This window comes from Muscardinus avellanarius (genome assembly GCF_963383645.1).
Source record: "Muscardinus avellanarius genome assembly, chromosome: 13".
In the NCBI taxonomy this organism is placed as follows: Eukaryota; Metazoa; Chordata; class Mammalia; order Rodentia; family Gliridae; genus Muscardinus; species Muscardinus avellanarius.
Window position 1 is genome coordinate 74424454 of NC_137799.1, and position 19187 is coordinate 74443640.

General features: G+C 41.2%; 1 protein-coding gene across 1 annotated transcript in view; it reads left to right on the plus strand.

Annotated features, from left to right (window-relative positions):
• Window positions 1-653: 653 nt before the first annotated feature.
• CFAP95 (cilia and flagella associated protein 95) overlaps window positions 654-19187 on the plus strand; it is a gene marked incomplete at both ends in the record, with an annotated part of 102438 nt that continues 83904 nt past the window's right edge. The window contains one exon of the mRNA XM_080709527.1: window positions 654-805. Coding sequence (XP_080565653.1) covers window positions 654-805 — 152 coding nt within the window. The remainder of the gene's footprint in view (window positions 806-19187) is intronic.

A 19187-nucleotide genomic window follows, 5' to 3' on the forward strand; every position in this document is an offset into this window, starting at 1 on the left:
GATAATATGAATGAATTTTAAGTCATTTAAAATCCTTGTCTCTTAGTTTAATTGGAAGACATTTGGTAGAAAGAAGTGATTTTAGTAATGGAGGGGAGCACATGCTGGTGACTTTGGAAGGACCTGAGCTAGGGCTTTCTGGGAATTGAGCAGCAGATTGTTAAGACTGGAAGTGAAGGGAAGGGGCAAGGAGGTTTGTTCCTGTAGCCACTGAAATCTAGTGGGGTTTTCTTTGAGTTTGCTACCCATTTCTTCTTGGCAGTCTTTTCAGAGATCTGGTAAAGCTATTAAATAAATTTGGTCTTGGGATGTGGCTCAGTGGTAGAGAGCTTGCTCAGCAGGAGCATGGCTCTAGGTTTGATCCCCAGTACGAATTTAGAAGGTACATTCACATACGGAAATGGGCAGTGCGCTTGGAACAAGACACTCTAAAAGCTACGTTTGTTTTGCTTTGTTTTCTTAATTTACTGCTACCTCTTGCTGAAAAGGTTCTAAGCTCTGTCGCACACCCCTTCGTGCAGTGGCTCTGACTCCGCCCTCTCCATTGACCCCGCCCCAGGTTGCTTAGGAGATGAAGGACGCGAATCTTGGTCCTGGGGGCAGAACCCGTGCAGAGGCGAGTCCTCTGAGGTCCTCTCTCCTCGGGCGCCGCCATGGGGAGCCATGACAGCTCCTGCCCCGGCTGGTGTGACAGTGGCCAATTCTGGTTTGAGATCGGACCCACCGACGTGCTGGAGCGCAAGGGCTCCCTGACCCTCCGCTCCCATCACAAGAAGTACTCAAAGCCAGTGCTGGTGTACTCCTGGTGAGCGAGCCAGGGGAGGGGGGAGTGGACAGGAGACGGAAACAGAGTAAAGAGGGGAGAGGAAACAGAAGAAGGGATTGAGAAAAGGGCGAGAAAAAAGAAAGGGGGGTCAAGAATAAGGCGAGGAGAAAGAAAAGGGAGAGAGAGAGAGAGAGAGAGAGAGAGAGAGAGAGAGAGAGAGAGAGAGAGAGAGAGAGAGAAAGAGAGAAAGAGAAGTGAGGAGCGAGAAATGAAGCTCGAAGCAAGAGAGAAGGACGGGGAAACCGAGTCCTCCGGGGAGCGATGGGCAGGCTGGGTGCAGCCCAAGGAGGTGGAGCTCTCCAGGTGCCTGCGGCCAGCACACACCCAGACCCAGGTGGCCAGCTCCCCGCAGTCTGAGGTTTCAGACCATCCACGCAGGCGAGGGAGTGGGCAGGAGGTTTAGGAGACCTGGAACTCAGCTTTCTGAGACAAGTACTTACTCTTTAAAGGCAGATCCTAGTCGAAGGAGGGGCTGGAGAAAAGTGTCCTTCAGAGAACTAGCCTCCAGGGCTCCATTTCTTGGGAGTAGGGAGAGTGGCACACTGAATAAATAAATTTTTTAAAAAGGCCCTAAATATCACCAAGGATATTTACTAAGATGGCTCTAGCCAGAGATAGCAAACAAGAGTTCCCCACTGGGTAAGGCCAACAGAAACCGTTTGTCTGTCATATACTCTTATATGTTTTTTTCTTTTGAATTAGCTGGTCACATTTAAAATTAGGAGATTCGTGTAAAAATCCAGGGTTGTAGGCACTAGGAATGCACAGGGGCTGAGCACAGGATCCCCCTTCAAATGAAACCTTTCTTCCTATAGGAATGTCACTCAGGTAGCTCTTGCCTGACCCCACAGGCATTTGGTTTACTTCTTATAATTTAGGGTTTATGCTTAGAATTCATCTAGAGAGTCACTTCTTTTATTAAATATTACAGTAACCAATAGTAACACCATGATGTACAACTGCCAGCAAAGTAGAGACTCCCCTTTTGGGGGTCAGCTTCCCTGGCTATACAGTTAACAATGATTATTTTTGGAGTGTTTAGAGTATTGGAGGAAGTGTACAGAAGTGAAGAGAAGCCACAAATCTTGTCAGTCTTACGCTTCTGCCTTTGAAAAGATTTATGAATGATTTTGACTCCCGCTTTGCTTACTCCAGTTCATTCATGTAATGTTTATGAGCCCTGCAGCTTCTGTCTTGCAAACAAACTTCCTAAAGCCTACTTCCTGCTTTCCCACATGTTTACTACCCTACTTTCTTTTCTCATGACTCTGCCTACTTTGAACTCAGTGTGAGAGGTTATATAGGGTTGGAATCCAAAGCCACACTGGAAACGCACAGTCCTCTTCTAGCATCTTTGGGGGTTACCGTCTGGCCCTTGAGCAACACTAGCTCTTCTGTGTTTCTGTTACCCCAGGAGGACTGGGTCCTAAAACGAATCACCACTGGGAGTATTGTTAAAGGGAAAGAACTATTGCAAAGAAACAGGATTTCTGCTCTTTTCTACACTAACACTGCTTTCAAAATTCTTTGTGAACGCCGGGCATGGTGGCGCACGCTTGTAATCCCCGCGCTTGGGAGGCAGAGACAGGAGGATCACGCAGGTTTGAAGCCAGCCGCGCGCGCTGGTTTAGGAGACCCTGTTTCCAAATAAAAAAATGTAAAAATAGGTCTGGGAGTGTAGCCCGGAGGTAGAAGAGCTTCCGGGAACCCCAGTACCACACACACACAAAAATTCTTTGTGAACATCATAGATGTACATGACAAAATCACAGAAGAACATAAGAAAGAGAAGAACTACCTGGTGAGGGGGAAGGGTAGTGGAACTCTGTCATTCCAGCCGCTGTTGAAAAGGTAGATTGAAAAGGTAGATGTCTCTCATGCTGTTGGATCTATTGTTATTTTTATTTATTTATTTTTTTGTGGGTCTGGGGATGCTACACCCCCTGCTCTATTTTTTAGTTTTTATTTTGAAACCGGGTCTCACTGAGTTGTACAGGGCCTCACTAAGTAACTGAAGCTGTCCGCGAATGGCGATCCTCCAGGTCTCAGCCTCCGGAATGCTGGGATTACAAGCATGCGCCACCACGCCCGGCTTCTATTGTTATTTTTTAATGTGATACTGGGGATTGAAGCCAGGAGAATCCTACTTCCAAGATATATTCTAGCCCTATCTTATTTTTTATAAGGATATATGGTCTCATTAAGTTGCAGAGGGCTTTGCTTAGTTGCTGAGGCTGTCCTCCAACCTGTGCTCCTACTGTCTCAGCCTCCCAAGTACTAGGGTTACAGGATTACAGGCATGCGCCTCCACACCTGGCTTATTTTTTACTTTTATATACTGTATTGGTGCGTTGTAGTCTCACATTGTAAGGTATTTTGGAGTGATGATGACAGGTATGCACACAGCACTTTTGTGAGGCTCTTCTGGCTCCCTCCACTCCTTCCCCTTCCCCATACGTAATTTGAGGTTGGCATTGGTATGTACCTAACACCAATGGAAATGTGTCCTGCATTAATTCACCCTCCCCTAATTCATCTCCCTCTTGTATCCCCCAGTTACTCCCTAGCTTCTGCACACGAGAGAAGATGCTTCACTTTCTGTGACTGATTCATCTCAACAGAATGTTCTCCAGGTTCATCCATTTTCCTGCAAATGACGTACTTTTGTTCTTCTTTATTGCTGAGTAGAATTCCATTGTGTGCATATTCCATAATTTTGTAATCCATTCATCTGATGTTGAGCACCTAGGTTGGCTCCCTAATTCGGCTATAGTGAACTGTGCTGCTCTAAACATGTATGTGCACATATGACTATAATTTTCTGATTTTAGTCCCTCGTGGAAAGATACCCGGGAGTGGAATAGCTAGATCATATGACAGATCCATTCCCGGTTTTTTGAGGAATCTTCACATTGATCTCTATAGCAGCTGTACTAATTTGAAATTCTGCCCATGGGTTATAAGAGTTATTTCCTTGTAGTGTGTGTGTGTGTGTGTGTGTGTGTGTGTGTGTGTGTGTGTAACTAAGGGTTAAATTCAGGGGCATTCTACCTCTGAGCTATACCCCCAGCCCTATTTTTTCTTCTTTATTTTTAAACAGGGTCTCACTAAGTTGTGGAGGGCCTCACTAAGTAGCTGAGGCTGGCTGGGAACCAAGATGATCCTGTCTCAGCCTCCCAAGTCCTGGGGTTACAAGTGTGCACCACCACGCCTGGCCCTATTTCCTCACATTCCTGCTAGTATTATTTGTTTCTTGACTTCTCGATAATTGCCATTCTAATTGGGGTTAGATGAAATCTACATGTCATTTTGATTTGCATCTCCCTGATTGCTAATAATGTTGAACATTTTTTGTATATTTATCAGCCATTTGTATTTCTTCTTTTGTGGAGTGTCTATTCAGTTCAATTGCTCATTTCTTCTCTCTCTCTCTCTCTCTCTCTCTCTCTCTCTCTCTCTCTTTCTCTCTCTCTCCCCCCCTCCCCCCCCCTCTCTTTTTGCAGGCCTGGGAATGGAATCCAGGGGCATTCTACCTCTGAGCTACACACCCAGCCCTATTTTTTATTCTTTACTTTGAAACAGGGTCTCACTGAGTTGCAAAGGACCTCACTAAGTAGCTGATGGTGTCCTGGAACCGCGATCCTCCAGTCTCACACTCCCATACGCTGAGATTACAAGTGTGCACCACCACACCTGATCTCAATTGTTCATTTCTTGATTAGGTTTTTTTTTTTCTTAGTGTTAAGTCTTTGAAATACTTTGTATATTCTAAATATTAATCTTTTATCAGAGAAGTAGCTGGCAAAGATCTTTTCCAACTTTATAGCCTCTCATTAGGCTCTTGATGGTTTTCTTTCCTGAAAAGAAACTTTTTAGTTTAATGTCACCTGATTTATTAATGTTTGTTTTAATTTCCTGAAATTTAGAGGTCTTTTTGAGGAAGTTTTTACCTGTGCTTTTGGAATGTTGGACCTATGCCCTCCTCTAGTACTTTCAAAGTCTCTGTTCTAATTCCCAGGTCTTTCATCCATCTTGAGTTGACCCTTGTGCAGGGTTAGTGGTAGGGATTTAATTCTATTTTTCTACAAATGGATAATCAGTTTTTCCAACATTGTTGAAAAGGCTGTCTTTTTTCCAACATATGTGTTTGGCACCCTTGTTGAAAATCAGTTGGCTGTAAATGTGTGGATTTGTTTCTGTATTTTCTATTTTGTTTCATTGTTCTGTGTGTGTGTGTGTGTGTGTGTGAATACCATGGGTTTTCTTTTGGGGGGTGGTACTGGGGGTGGAACCCAGGGGCTTTCTACCTCCGGGCTATACTCCCAGACCTATTTTATACTTTATTTGGAAACAGGGTCCCACTAAGTTGCTGAGAGCCTCACTAAGAAGCTGAGGCTGGCTTCAAACCTGTGCTATCCTCCTGTCTCAGCCTCCCAAATGCTGGGATTACAAATGTGTGCCACCTCGGCCGGCTACCATGTTATATATATTTTTAAAATATTTATTTATTTATTTATTTATTTATTTATTTATTTATTTATTTATTTGGTGGTACCGAGGTTCCTGGAAGCCCTTCTATATCCGGGCTATACTCCCAGACCTATTTTTTATTTTTAGAAACAGGGTCTCTTAAGCCAGCGCGGCCGGCTTTATACCTGCATGATCCTCCTGTCTCCGCCTCCCAAGTGCGGGGATTCCAAGCGTGCATCACCACGCTTGGCTATTTTTAAAAATTATTGCTCTGTGCCTGCTGAGGGGTTAGGCCAGTGCTGGGGCCAGCGAGGCCGGCATCGGAGCCTGCCGTAAGGCAAGGCCGGTGCTGAGGCCTCCGAGGTCAGCATCAGCCTGCCTTGAGGCAAGGCCGGTACTGGGGCATCCGAGGCCGGGATAAGAGCCTGCCGAGGGGTTAGGCCGGTGCTGGGGCCAGCGAGGCTGGCATCGGAGCCTGCCGTGAGGCATGACCAGTGCTGGAGCCTCTGAGGCTGGGATCGGAGCCTGCCGATGGGTTAGGCCGGTGCTGGGGCCAGCAAGGCCGGCATCAGAGCCTGCCGTGAGGCAAGGCCGATACTGGGGCCTCCGAGGCCAGGATAAGAGCCTGCTGAGGGGTTAGGCCGGTGCTGGAGCCAGTGAGGCTGGCATTGCAGCCTGCCGTGAGGCATGGCCGGTGCTGGGACCTCCGAGGCCAGTATCGGAGCCGGCCGAGGGGTTAGGCCGGTGCTGGGGCCAGCGAGGCCGGCACCGGAGCCTGCCATGAGGCAAGGCTGGTACTGGGGCCTCCGAGGCCGGGATTGGAGCCTGCCTTGAGGCAAGGCCAGTACTGGGGCCTCCGAGGCCAGGATAAGAGCCTGTCGAGGGGTTAGGCCGGTGCTGGGGCCAGTGAGGCCGGCATCGGAGCCTGCCGTGAGGCAAGACTGGTACTGGGACCTCCGAGGCCGGGATAAGAGCCTGTCGAGGGGTTAGGCCAGTGCTGGGGCCAGCAAGGCCGGCATCGGAGCCTGCCGTGAGGCAAGGCCGGTACTGGGGCCTCCGAGGCCAGGATAACAACCTGCCGTAGGGCTAGACCAGTGCTGAGGCCAGCAAGGCCGGCATCGGAGCCTACTGTGAGGCGAGGCCAGCATTGGAGCCTGCCGTGAGACATGGCCAGTGCTGGGGCCTCCTAACCCGGGAACGGAACCTGCCGAGGGGTTAGGCCGGAGCTGGGGCCAACGAGGCCGGCATTGGAGCCTGCCGTGAGGCTAGGCCGGTGATGGGGCCTCCGAGGCCAGGATTGGAATCCTGCCAAGGGGTTAGGCCGGTGCAGGGGCCAATGGCCAGCATCGGAGCCTGGCGTGAGGCAAGTTCACTCCTGCGGCCTCCAAGGCCGGGACCAAAGCCAGCGTAGGGGTTAGACCCGTGCAGGGGCCAGCGAGACCAGAACTGGGGCCTCCTATTAGGCAAGGCCGCTGCTTGAGCCAGCGAGGTCTGGATCAGTCCACTGAGTAGCCAGGCCACTACTGGGACCATCAAGAGTGGGATCGGTACTTGTAACGCAGCATGCACAGAGAAATATCGCAGAAAATATAAATCAGACGCTTCTCTTAATCAGCAATAACTAGGAGGAAAAGGGCAACAGGAAGAGGTTGAGCTATAGAAAGGGCCCTATAGTGAAGCAACTAATGTGACCAATCAGAGGGTATGTAATACTGGAGGACGGAGCCTCTTTAAAACGCAGGAGGTACATAAACAAATGTATCAAAGTAAATCACCAAAGAAGTGTGGGATGGAGGGAGGGGGAGGGAATGGGATGGGGACTGGAGGAGGGCTAATTGGATGATGTGTGCTTGTATATCCTCTCAAGTCTTGTACTCCAATGTAATTGATATATGACTACAATGCACCAATTTAAAAAATAAATTAATAAAAAAAATTATTGCTCTGTAGTATAATTTGAAGCCAGGTATTATGATGCCTCCTGCATGGTTCTTATTGCTGAGAATTGTTTTGGCTACTCAGGGTCTTTTATTTTTCTATATGGAATTTAGAACTAATATTTCTAGCTCTGCGAAGAATGACATTGATATTTTAGTAGAAATTACATTGAATCTGCAAATCACTTTTGATACAATGGCCATTTTGATAATATTTATTCTGCCTATCCAAGATCATGGTAGATCACTTTAGAAGGAAGATTTGGGAACAGGAAGACTTAAATTCAACCCAGCAAACATGTATTTGTCATGCACTTTGCTATATGTTGGGGACACGGGTAGAAATATAGTTTTCAGCTGGGCATGGTGGCATACACTTGTAATCCCCGCGCTTGGGAGGTGGAGACAGGAAGATAGTGCAGGTTTGAAGCCAGCTTTGCTGGCTTAAGAGACCCTGTTTCCAAATAAAAACAATATAAAATAGGTCTGGCAGTGTAGCCTGGAGGTAGAAGGGTTCCATCCCCAGTACACAAAAAAAAAAAAAAAAGAAAAAAGAAAAGAAATATAGTTTTCAGTGAGATCATCTGTGTAAAGCACTTATCAACATGCCTAGAACATAGTAGCTGGTCAATAATATAGCTAATGCTATTTATTTAGCATATAAAAGATTGGTTGGTAGTTTGAATGTCAGCTTTGTTTTTATGTATGTGGCAAGTGGCTCAATTATTCTAAGCATCTATTTTTTACAACTTCGTACTGGTGGCAATAGAATTATTGTAAGATTAAATGAGATATAGCCCAGTAAATGTTATTCATGTGTATTAAGGCATAACCATTGTCCTCAAAGAATTTCATAGGTCGGTAAAGGAAAATAATATCAATAAATTTAATATAATCAGATTTGTACAAAATAGAGATGAGTTTAGAGAGTAAAGGTAACAAGAAGATAATAGTGTGTGTGTGTGTGTGTGTGTGTGTGTGTGGTTTCTTAAGCAGAGTTGTGAAGGGAGAATAGGAGCTCCATAGACGGACAAAAAGAGAACAGACAAAGTGGAATAGGGAGACAGAACACCACAGAAAATAGAAGTGGTTCCTGTTCGTTGGCAAACACAAGTGATCCTCATTATTTCTGGATTCTAAATGTGGAAATCTACCTACTTGCTAAGATTAGCTTGTAACTCAAAATCAATACTGGAGACACTTGTGGTCATTTACATGTGTGGAGTAACAACAACAAAAAAAAAAACCCACAAATTTTTCCCCCAAAATGCACATTACCAACTAGGGTCAAACAAAACAATACTCTTTTTGTTTCTGCTCTCATACCATAAAAATTTTTTGCACTTTTGCCCTTTTTTTTTTGGTGGTGATATTGTTGTTAAAGAGGTCCCTGTGCATTTTGTGGAATCACTGTCTTGGAGACCTAAGCACTTGAAGGCTGTGATGTACCTTACAAAGAAAATGTGTGATAAATAAGCTTTGTTACTGCTGGAAGTAAGTTTAATGTTAATAAAACAGTAACATGTATTAAATAAGATGTCTCCAAACAGGAACACACAGAAAGCTAGGTTATGTGTTGATTTGTTCACGAAAATATTGTGACCAGGGGCTTACAGGAACCTAACCCTGTTTCCTCTAGCATAAGTGGCTCAGAATCCCCTAATTGAGTGCTCATGCCAACTTTATAAAATGTACAAATAATGAGAATTAACTGTAAAATGTGAAAAATACTAGCATTTGTTAAGGTGGCTGTATATCTAGCACCTTTGTTTTCCTTCCATATTCAACTACCACTGAAATTTGTGCTAAAGAAACTGCATAAAAATCAGAGTACATACAGTTTTAAAAGAATAATGACAGTGACCATTTTGCTTTTATTCATTTTGGTCATAATTGTTAGCTTTTTATTAACTTGTTTTATGATATATTAAAACTTTTATTAAATTTTAATGCCTTTTATTAGTGGTCTTTTATTTAATTGATGAACACTTGCTATCTATAATATACCATTTGGTTGGCCTCTCAACTATTTAACCAGTTAAGTAACCATACCTATATTTATACAATACAATTTGTAATGGGGAGAAATTCTAATTTACTTTTGATTATATAGTTTAAACATTTGAATTTTTCCTGTTTTTTTTAATGTGGCACATTATAGAAGTCTGTTTGATTATACTATACATTTTTAAAAGATGTGTATAACAGACATTATAAAGTGATGTAACCAGGATAGTTCTTAAAGGATATGTCTGGTCCATATCTGGGGATAAGACATTGCCAAAGAGCTGTCTCTTCCTTTCAGCTAAAGTGGTAAATAGAACTGTGACACCATGATGTTTCTGAGTGAGAGGTGCTTTTTCTAAAAATTATCCTTTTCTATTCATTTCTGTAACATTTTTTTCTGTACTAGGGTATAACCCAGAGGCACTACCCCAATCTACACCTCTGCCATATTTTATTTTTTATTTCTTATTTGTAAACAGGGTCTCAGTAAGTTGCTGAGAGCCTTACTAAGTTGCCAAGGCTGGCTTTGAACCTGTAATCCTCCTGTCTCAGCCTCCCAAGTACTGACATTACAAGTGTGTGCCACCACACTTTATTTCTGTAACATTTGTGAAACCAAATCATCAGATGTCTCCATGAAAAATTCTGAAACAAGGAGAATTTTTTTCCTGAGATATCTTTCCATGTATTGGAATAATGGAATAATATGAATTAATAATTTACATTTGCCCTTAATAAATTCCCTCATGGGGGGCTAGTTTTTATATTCATTCATTCATTTTTATCTTTTCCTTGGCCATCCAGTAATAATTGATAATAATTTAAAGTAAAAAAAAAGTTCATTCAGATCTCCATGGAGACAGTTCCTGTTCTGGTCTCCATGGTGACACTTAGTTTTAAAGACTTGGGTTAATTTTATGTATTTGTAATTTCAATTACTTTTCTTTCCTGCCTAAGCCGCAAATTAAAGGTCCTGGGTGTTTTACTTGCCCCTCACCCCATAATAGAAAGAAAGGAGAAAGACAAAGAGAAAAGAAGGAAGAAAAATCAAATGTGATGATTGTGGGGTAGAAACCTCATAGCTTTAGAGGTTTTTCACAAAAATCATTTGGGCATGGATAATAAATTAGGATTAAAGGAGAAAACTAATCTTTTCTTTGAGACTCTTCAGACTTCTAACCCATTGTGCTCTTTGAACAGGGAATTTCTGCGTGTTTAAGGCACTCCATATGCAGTAGAGAACTCAGGTCCCACCATTATTGCACTTAAATAGAAAATAAAATACCTGAAGTTTTAACTGGCTTTATCATTTTTTTCTGTATCTGATGAATGACTTACTTGGGTACTAAAATGGAAGTATGTAGTCTCTGACATCACTGAGCAGCAAGCTAGAATTATGTGGATTTTGCTAGTCAGCAATTTCATCTCCCAACACCTTCAGCACACACAAGAGCTGGGGTAAAAGGCAGGTGGCAGCTGGGCGTGGTGGAGCACGCCTGTAATCCCTGCGTTTGGGAGGCGGAGACAGGAAGATCGCGCTGGTTTGAAGCCAACCTTGCTGGTTTAAGAGACCCTGTTTCCAAATAAAAAATATAAAAAAGGTCTGGGAGTGCAGCCCAGAAGTAGAAGGGTTTCCAGGAACCCGTACAACCAAAAAAAAAAAAAAAAAAAAAAAAAAAAAGGAAGGTAGGTGACGGGGTACAGGGGAGCCCTTACCAACCACATTCCAGGCATGTCTGACTGTGGTCAAAGCTCACACAGGCTCCCCGCTTCCCTTCCCGTGACACCTCCATAGATGCGGGCCTCCACAGAAACGTCTTTATTCTTATTTTGTATACATTTTGTGTATGGGAATTTTGAGTTAATCTAGGGGCAAATTATATACATATACATATATATAATTTTTTTTTTTTGCAGTACTTGGGATTAAACCCAGGGGCATTCTACCTCCAAGCTTTACTCCCAGCCCGATTTTATATTTTTTATTTTGAAACAAGGTCTCACTAAATTGCAGAGGGCCTCACTAAGTAGCTGAGGCTGTCTGCAAACATACAATCCTCCTGTCTCAGCTTCCCAAGTACTGGGATTACAAGCCTGTGCCACCAGGCACGGCTATATTCTTTAAAGAAGTATTTTTATTTAACTGATAATAGTTCTAAATTCCAATATCATGTGGGCATTTAATATGATGTAATAATGGAATAAAGACACAGAAATATATTTACTGGCTAGTGGGTAGCAGAACTAGAAATTTGCATAAAACTCAGATGCATATATAAAATTTATTTTCTAAAACTGATTCTCATAACTTTTCAACTGTTTTGATTACTACAGACAAATTCAAGCATACTAATTAAAGCTTATCTCTTCTCCCTTTTAGTTGAAGCAGCTTGTTTTAGGTTAAAAGCATTTGTTTCAGAACAGTGCCCACACTTTTGGTTATATGGTTTCTATGAGCACAGCATATAATTTCAACTGTTGTGTGCGTAGAGGGGTGTTTTAAAAGGCTTTTTGATCAACAGCGAGAAGTGAGAAGAGCAAACTTCTGCACAAGGGTTTGAGAGCAGCTACTTGAGAACGCAATGAGTGCTTAATTAGTATTTCTCCACCAAATGAACAAATTATCAAGCAGAAAGAATACAGAGAGAACCCCAAAAGGTCTCTATAGGGCTCTGCATACTCTGTAGGGTGCTGCACTCTACTGCCCTATGCATTTGTATGTGTATATACATCTATTTTTTCTTTTCAGCTAGGATCGTACTATGGTTACCCAGACTAACCCCCAAACCAGATTCCTTCTGCATCAGCCTCCTGAGCAGTGAGACCACAGATGTGCCACTATATCCAACTCATATATATATATATATATATATATATATATATATACACATATATACATATATACATATATACACATACATATGTATATGTATATATATGTGTGTGTATATATATGTATATATATGTATATGTGTATATATATATATATATATATATATATATATATATATATATATATGCTGGAGACTGAACTCAGGGGCATCTACCTCTGAGATACACCCTCAGCCTTTTTTTTTTAAAATGGAGTCTTGCTAAGTTGTTGAGGCTGCCCTCAAATTTGTGATCCTCCTAGCTCAGCCTACCTAGAACTAGGATTATAGGTATATGCCACAATGCCTATATTATCTATTTTTAAAAGGCCCTGTGTAAGAGGCTACAGTAGAGCAGTTATCCTCAATAAAAACCCAAACTGACTTCCATAGCCATGGTCCTGAGGCAACGGGAAAACACAGCAGTGACTTTGAAAGGTGTCACACGTTAGTCTTCCGTTCTGAATGGGGAATTTGAAAACGGGAGCCCAGCGTGCACCGTTCCTAGTTGTGGCTCATGAGACACCACTAGTGACTGGCAGGTTCCAAGGGGATTTTTAGTTAATCTAGCAACAAATATATTTATACTTTAAACAAGTATTTTTATTTAACTTATAACAGCTTCAAATTATAATATCATGTGGGCATTTAATATGATATCATAGAGGAATAAGGACATGGAAATGTATTCACCATCTAGAGGGTAGCAGAGCTAAGAATTTGCATACAACTCAGATGCATGTATAAAATTTATTTTCTTTCTTTCTTTCTCTCTTTTTTTTTTTTTTGTGGGTCTGGGGATGGAACCCAGGGACATTCAACTTCTGAGCTACAGCCCCTGCCCTATTTTTTAGTCTGTACTTTGAAACCGGGTCTCACTGAGTTGCAGAGGGCCTCACTAAGTAGCTAAGGCTGTCCGCGAACAGCATCCTCCAGTCTCAGCCTCTCAAATGCTGGGATTACAAGCGTGCGCCACCACGCCCAGCTTTAAAATTTATTTTCTAAAACTGATTCTCATAAGTTTTCAACTGTTGGTTACTACAGACAAATTCAAGTATGCCAGTTAAAGCTTATCTCTTCCTTTTTGAGTTGAAACAGCTTGTTTTAGGTTAAAAGCGCCCCTTTGAGAACAGTGCCCACTCTTGAGTCCTTCCTCCTCCACATTCTCCTTCCCCCAGTGCCATATGTGTGTGTGTGTGTGTGTGTGTGTGTGTGTGTGTGTGTGTTTGTGTGTGTGTGTGTGTGTGAGAGAGAGAGAGAGAGAGAGAGAGAGAGAGAGAGAGAGAGAGTGTGTGTGTGTGTGTGTGTGTGTGTGTGTGTGTGTCTGGGAATGGAACCGAGGGGCATTCTACCCCCAGCCCTATTTTTTATTCTTATTTTGAAACAGGATCTCAATGAGTTGCAAAGGGCCTCACTAAGTAATAATAGCTGAGGCTGTCCACAAACCACAATCCTCTTGTCTCAGCCTCCCAAATTTTGGGATTACAAGCATGCACCACCATGCCCATTGAGAATTGTGTGTGTGTGTGTGTGTGTGTGTGTGTGTGTGTGTGTGAGAGAGAGAGAGAGAGAGAGAGAGAGAGAGAGAGAGAGAGAGAGAGAGAGAGAGAGAGAGAGAGAGAGAGAGTATGTGTGTTTTGATGGCCAGGTAGTCAGGTCCTGGTTTCAACTGGCCACCCTGCAGCCCTGGAGGTCGGGCGCTTCATCCCCCAGCGTGGTGGTCTGCCCCTAACCCAAGGATGCTCCACTCTGCTTCCACATAAGTGCCCTGGAGAGAGGGTGAGCGTGTGCTTTGCTGTGCCTGGAATAGTTTAGTTCTGTTAGTCTGAAATGTATCAAAAGCCCCTCTTCCACTTTCTTCTGTGTCCTACTTCAGAAGATAAATTATGTCATCCTAGCTGTGGTGTGCTTGAGAGCTTCTGGTTCTGATTGCTAATAGCATCAGGAATTTTAGAAAACGTTTTATTTCTCAAAGATGCCAGCTTTTAAGAAAAATAGCTCACTCGGAACTCCAAAATTTAATTTCTTCAGTCAGAAATTAAATAGCAATGCTTATTTTTTCCTCATGGTTCTGGTGAAACTGTCATAACTTTTCCCAAGGCAAATATGGGTGCATCTTATATATCAGGGCAAAGGTGAAGGAAGTTCAGCAGAGTGCAAAGATTAATATTATTGTAACCAAGCTTTAAAACAAGTGTGTGCTGAGCCTTTCTTTGCTTAAAAAGTCTATCTGCATTGAAGAGACCAAAAAAAAGATACTTGCAGCATAATACAAAATATTTATTATTGGATGATGGATTACTGGATCCTTTTATTTTTTCTCTTTGTTACTTCTATATTTTCCATAAAGAACACATATTATTTTTATCATAAGAATAAAGTAAAATTCCTTTAGATTTTTTTGATATTTTTTTCTCTAGCTTTCCTCCTGAAGCAAACACTCTCTAAATGATCTGAACGTAGACACAATACTTGTCTTTGCAGAGTCTGACTCACTCTCAGTGGCTTATTATGAGTCTTTTTAAAATATCTTTTTAATTGCTAGTTTATGTTGACTAAAAAGGGTGATGCTGTGCACACTCATTTGGTCTATCCACCCTTTCATCCTTGTCTGTGTTCTATAATGGTAGCTCCTACGCCACGGTTATTTTTAATCTAGTCCTACGTTTTTATTCCTCAATGCACACATTCCTCATAAAAGCTTTTGAATGGAGTAGTTTTTTTTTTTTTAAGAAAAGCACTTTATTTTCTATTTTTTTTCTTTTTTTCATATTTTTTATTGGTGCACTGTATTCATACATCATAGTGGGATAAAAAAAAAAACTTTTGTAGACATACATGCACACATCGTATTTTTTGAGATAAAATTCAAGAGGCCGTGCCTTCGTTTGCCTGACCACATTTTTCTTTCAACGCTCTTATCTTTTTTCGAAATTCTAAACAAATGCTTTTTAGAAAACCAATGTTATATAAGATTTTGGTGCTATGACCTTCATGTGGAGGTTTACTAAACTTAACTGGCATTTACAAAAATAAAAGTTTTGCCTGCAAGGTGTTGCCTTGGGAGCCAGAGAGTACAAGACCCCCATGTGGACATCCTTGAATTATAAAGAATCACTGCTGTGTATAAGGGACTGCTTTTTCAGGTCTCTTTGACTCTCTCCTAGCTGGGCTGGTTTATGAACAAATCTTAATATTGTGTTATTGTTTTTGATAAACACAAATATTTTATTGCTCTGTTTCCTTTATTTCATTTTGAAATATAATTAAACTTTAATTTTTACTACTCACACTGTATATTTTATTTTTATTTAACTGGGACCTGTGATGCTGCCATAATCTTTCCTCTCAGATTGTAGCAAGTACTTTTTCACCAAGCTTTCCTGCTTTGACCTCCTTGATGGTCTCTGCCTAGGTGAGGGTATTAGGGTTAAGGAAGGAGGTAAGAAAAGTGCAGGGCAGAGTGACATTTTGTTAAGGAAAGGTTCAGGCTATGAACAGTCAGATACCCAAGCTCAAGGCTCAACAGCAGGGTGATTATTAAATATACTTTTCTGAATCTCTCTGGGCAGCTATAGCCATTGGTAACATTCTCTAGGTTCTCTCTTGGTTACAAGTGACAGCTTTCAGCTTGCACTGGCTTAAGTAACCAGAACAAACGGATTTAGGATCTTTGTGGATGGTTATCAGATGAAAGGGGCAGAGGTCCCCCTGGACCTTAGGCAGCTGGAACAAGTGATGCAAATCTAGCAGGCCTCCCTTCATTTCTCTTCTCTCCTCCTCTTTATGTGTTGTTTCACTTATCATTGAAGACTGTGGGGAGCACTGATGCTACAGTTGAAGTTTATACCTTGTATCTACTTCCCAAAAAGAAAGTCTGACTTTAAGATGTTTTCAGTTCCAAATCAAAAAAGCCCTGGAATGGTGTCTATTCCTGGGCCACATATCTGTTTGGGGGCTCATCTGAATGGTCAAGATCGACTGAAAACATGGCATCTCTAATAGCCGTGGAGCAGAGTGGACAGCCAGGCTAAGAAAGCGAGGCTGGCGATCCTAGAGGTAGCTCCTATATCTGAGAAGGAATCCAAGTTATGATTAATAGTTAAATGGCAAGTTTTGGATATAATCCATTAAAATGTTAAGGATTTCCAACATTTAATATTTTGACTTTAAATTCCCCTTCCCGTCCAACCTGTATTGACTCAGTGTAGGCTACAAAAATTTACCTAGGTGTAATGAACAGATAAAAGAAATCTTAACAGATAAAAGAAGATATTAGGTGAGCATGTTTCTGTGGTGCTTTGAAAGTTTATGGACAAATCGAAATATTGTGCTGTTGTTTTTGATAAACACGAATATTTTAATGCTCTGTTCCTTTTATTTTATTTTGAAATATAATTAAACTTAATTTTTATTAGTCACACTATATATTCTATTTTTATTTAAATAAGTTTTGATGTATTAAAGATAATTGGCAGAAACATGTTTTTTGTAAGATATTAGATCTCTAATCAGATTGTTTCAGGTTCAATTAAATGGAAGAATTATTTTGACATAATTTATTTATTGGAAAACAAGTTTTAATGCAAGTAATATAGCCTCATTTTGTAAAAATCAATAGAAAGTGTATTTTGAAATTAAAATGTAACAATGATAACTTGTCACCATTTTTCAAGCAGTTAGAAAAACCCTGAATTGTTCACAACCAGGAGCCAGAGCATTACGCTTAAAAAAAAAAATCACTGAGTTTTTTTTTATTACCTATTTCTAGATGCATAGCCATTCTCTAAAGGGAATTTACTAAAATATATATTTAGATCCAGGCATGGTAGCTATACACCTAGAATCCCAGAACTTGGAAGGCTGAGACAGGAAGATTGCAAGTTCGAGGCCAACCTCAGCAACTTAGAGAGGCTCTCAACAACAAGACCCTGTTTCCATATAAAAAATAAAAATAGGTCTTGAGGTGTAGCTCAGAAGTAGAATGCCTCTGGATTTAATCCCCTGCAAAACACACACACACACACATACACACACACACACACACAGTGTGTGTATGTATGTATGTATGTATGTATGTATGTATATATGTGTGTATGTGTGTGTGTATGTATTGGGGGATAGGGGTTGAGTTCAGTGGTACAGTGCTAGCCTAGCATGTGTGAGCCTTGGTTTGGATCCCTGGAATACCACCTCCCAACACACACACACACACACACACACACACATACACACACACACACACACACCACAATTAAAATTTATTGAGCCCTCTGCCATGTTATGACACAGAAAGAAGACCCTCGCCAAATGCCATCACCTTAATACTTCAGCCTTGTAGCCTTCTCTCATTATTTACAATGACAAAGTTCTTTATAAATTGTGTCATCTCTGGTATCTGTTATAGCATCAGAAAACAGATTAGGGCACTCTTTTAAAAAGTCACCTGTTATTCTGGCAGGAGAAATAAAAAAGTTGAGAATTGTACAAGAGTTTTTACTGTCTTACCCCAGAAATGGTGCAGATAATTCAGTTGATATGTATCTTTTTTTATTAGCCAGAGCTAGTCAAATAATGCTGCTAAGTACAAGGCCTGAGAGTTTTAACCTCCCAGAAGAAATCATTTTGGCAAGCACAATGTCCGTAACATATGGAAGACTTTCTCATAAAACTTCCCTCCTAAGGTAGGCTCTGGAGAGACTTTTCCCCTCTAACCTTGAGGTCATTGAACTTCTATGAACGTCTAGCCCTGCTGCCATTGCCCACGCGCAGAGTTGGCCAACACCCTGAGGGCATTACTAGGTTTGATGTTTTCAACTTCTACTTACCTTTCGGGCTATATGATTTTATTCAAAAAATTTGGCCTGGAAATTCCTCACTGGATTTTTAGCTCTTAGATGTTTTTAATATGCTCATATATTATTTATTTATTTATTTATTTATTTATTTATTTATTTATTTTGCATTACTGGGGTTGGAACCTGGGAGCATTCTACCTCCAAGCTATACCCCCAGCCCTATTTTTATTCTTTATTTTGAAACAGAGTTGCAGAGGGCCTCACTAAATAGCTGAGGCTGTCCGCGAACCACGATCCTTCAGTCTCAACTTCCCAAATGCTGGGATTATAAGAGTGCGCCAACACGCCCGGTTTGATATTTTTAAAAATATACTTTATTGAGCATTTTTAAATTGTTCTTGGTGAGAGAGTTTTTCTGTACAACCACAAAATGTAATTTGTTTGGTACTCAGAGGGCTCCTGACCGTGGACAGTCTCACCACCGAGACCTCCCCAACAGCCACTTGTCTGAACTTCTTTCCTGAGGCTTTGACTGAACCCTAACTGCATTTGGTAACCTTTGTGTGTGATATAATCTGGGAGTTATAACTTCTCTTTCAATATTTCCATTTCTTTTACTGTTTTTGAGTGATTTCTCAGAAGAAAAGGGGGAAAATGTGCATTCATAATGAAAGTATGTTTTAACTCAAAATTCTATTTATGAAGAAAAGTACTTGTTTTTTAATTAAAATGAAACACATTGTTCTGTAACCAAGTAACCTTGTATTACTTACTCAATATGTATAGCTCATGGAATCACAATAAAATGTGCATTAAAAGGGGCATTAAACTCACATATAGTTTTTTAATGTCATTCTGAGAATAACAGTGAGGTTACAGGGATAGGAGTTGACATTTGTGTGTTTGCTTTTGATTTTTTGGTAGAGAGGGAAAACTAATTTCTATGCCACTCTTGTCAGCTAATACATCAGACTATTTTGTGATTGCTAATGTATAATACACTTTAAAAATATTATTTAGTCCCACTCCTCCACCACTCAGAATATCCTTAGCAGCTAAAATAAAGCAGTTTTGGAGAAAAGGATCAAAGAACCCATATGAGATGTTTTGAAATTTGAATATAATTGAGAACCAGTTATCTAAGGATAGAACAGAATGTCCTTATCTTGGTTTGACCAAAACAGTCCTGGTTATCACCACGCCAGTGGACTTATAACATCATTTTCCTCTAAAAGTACCCTAGAAGGGATAATCAATTATAATGTCACCCTACTTGACA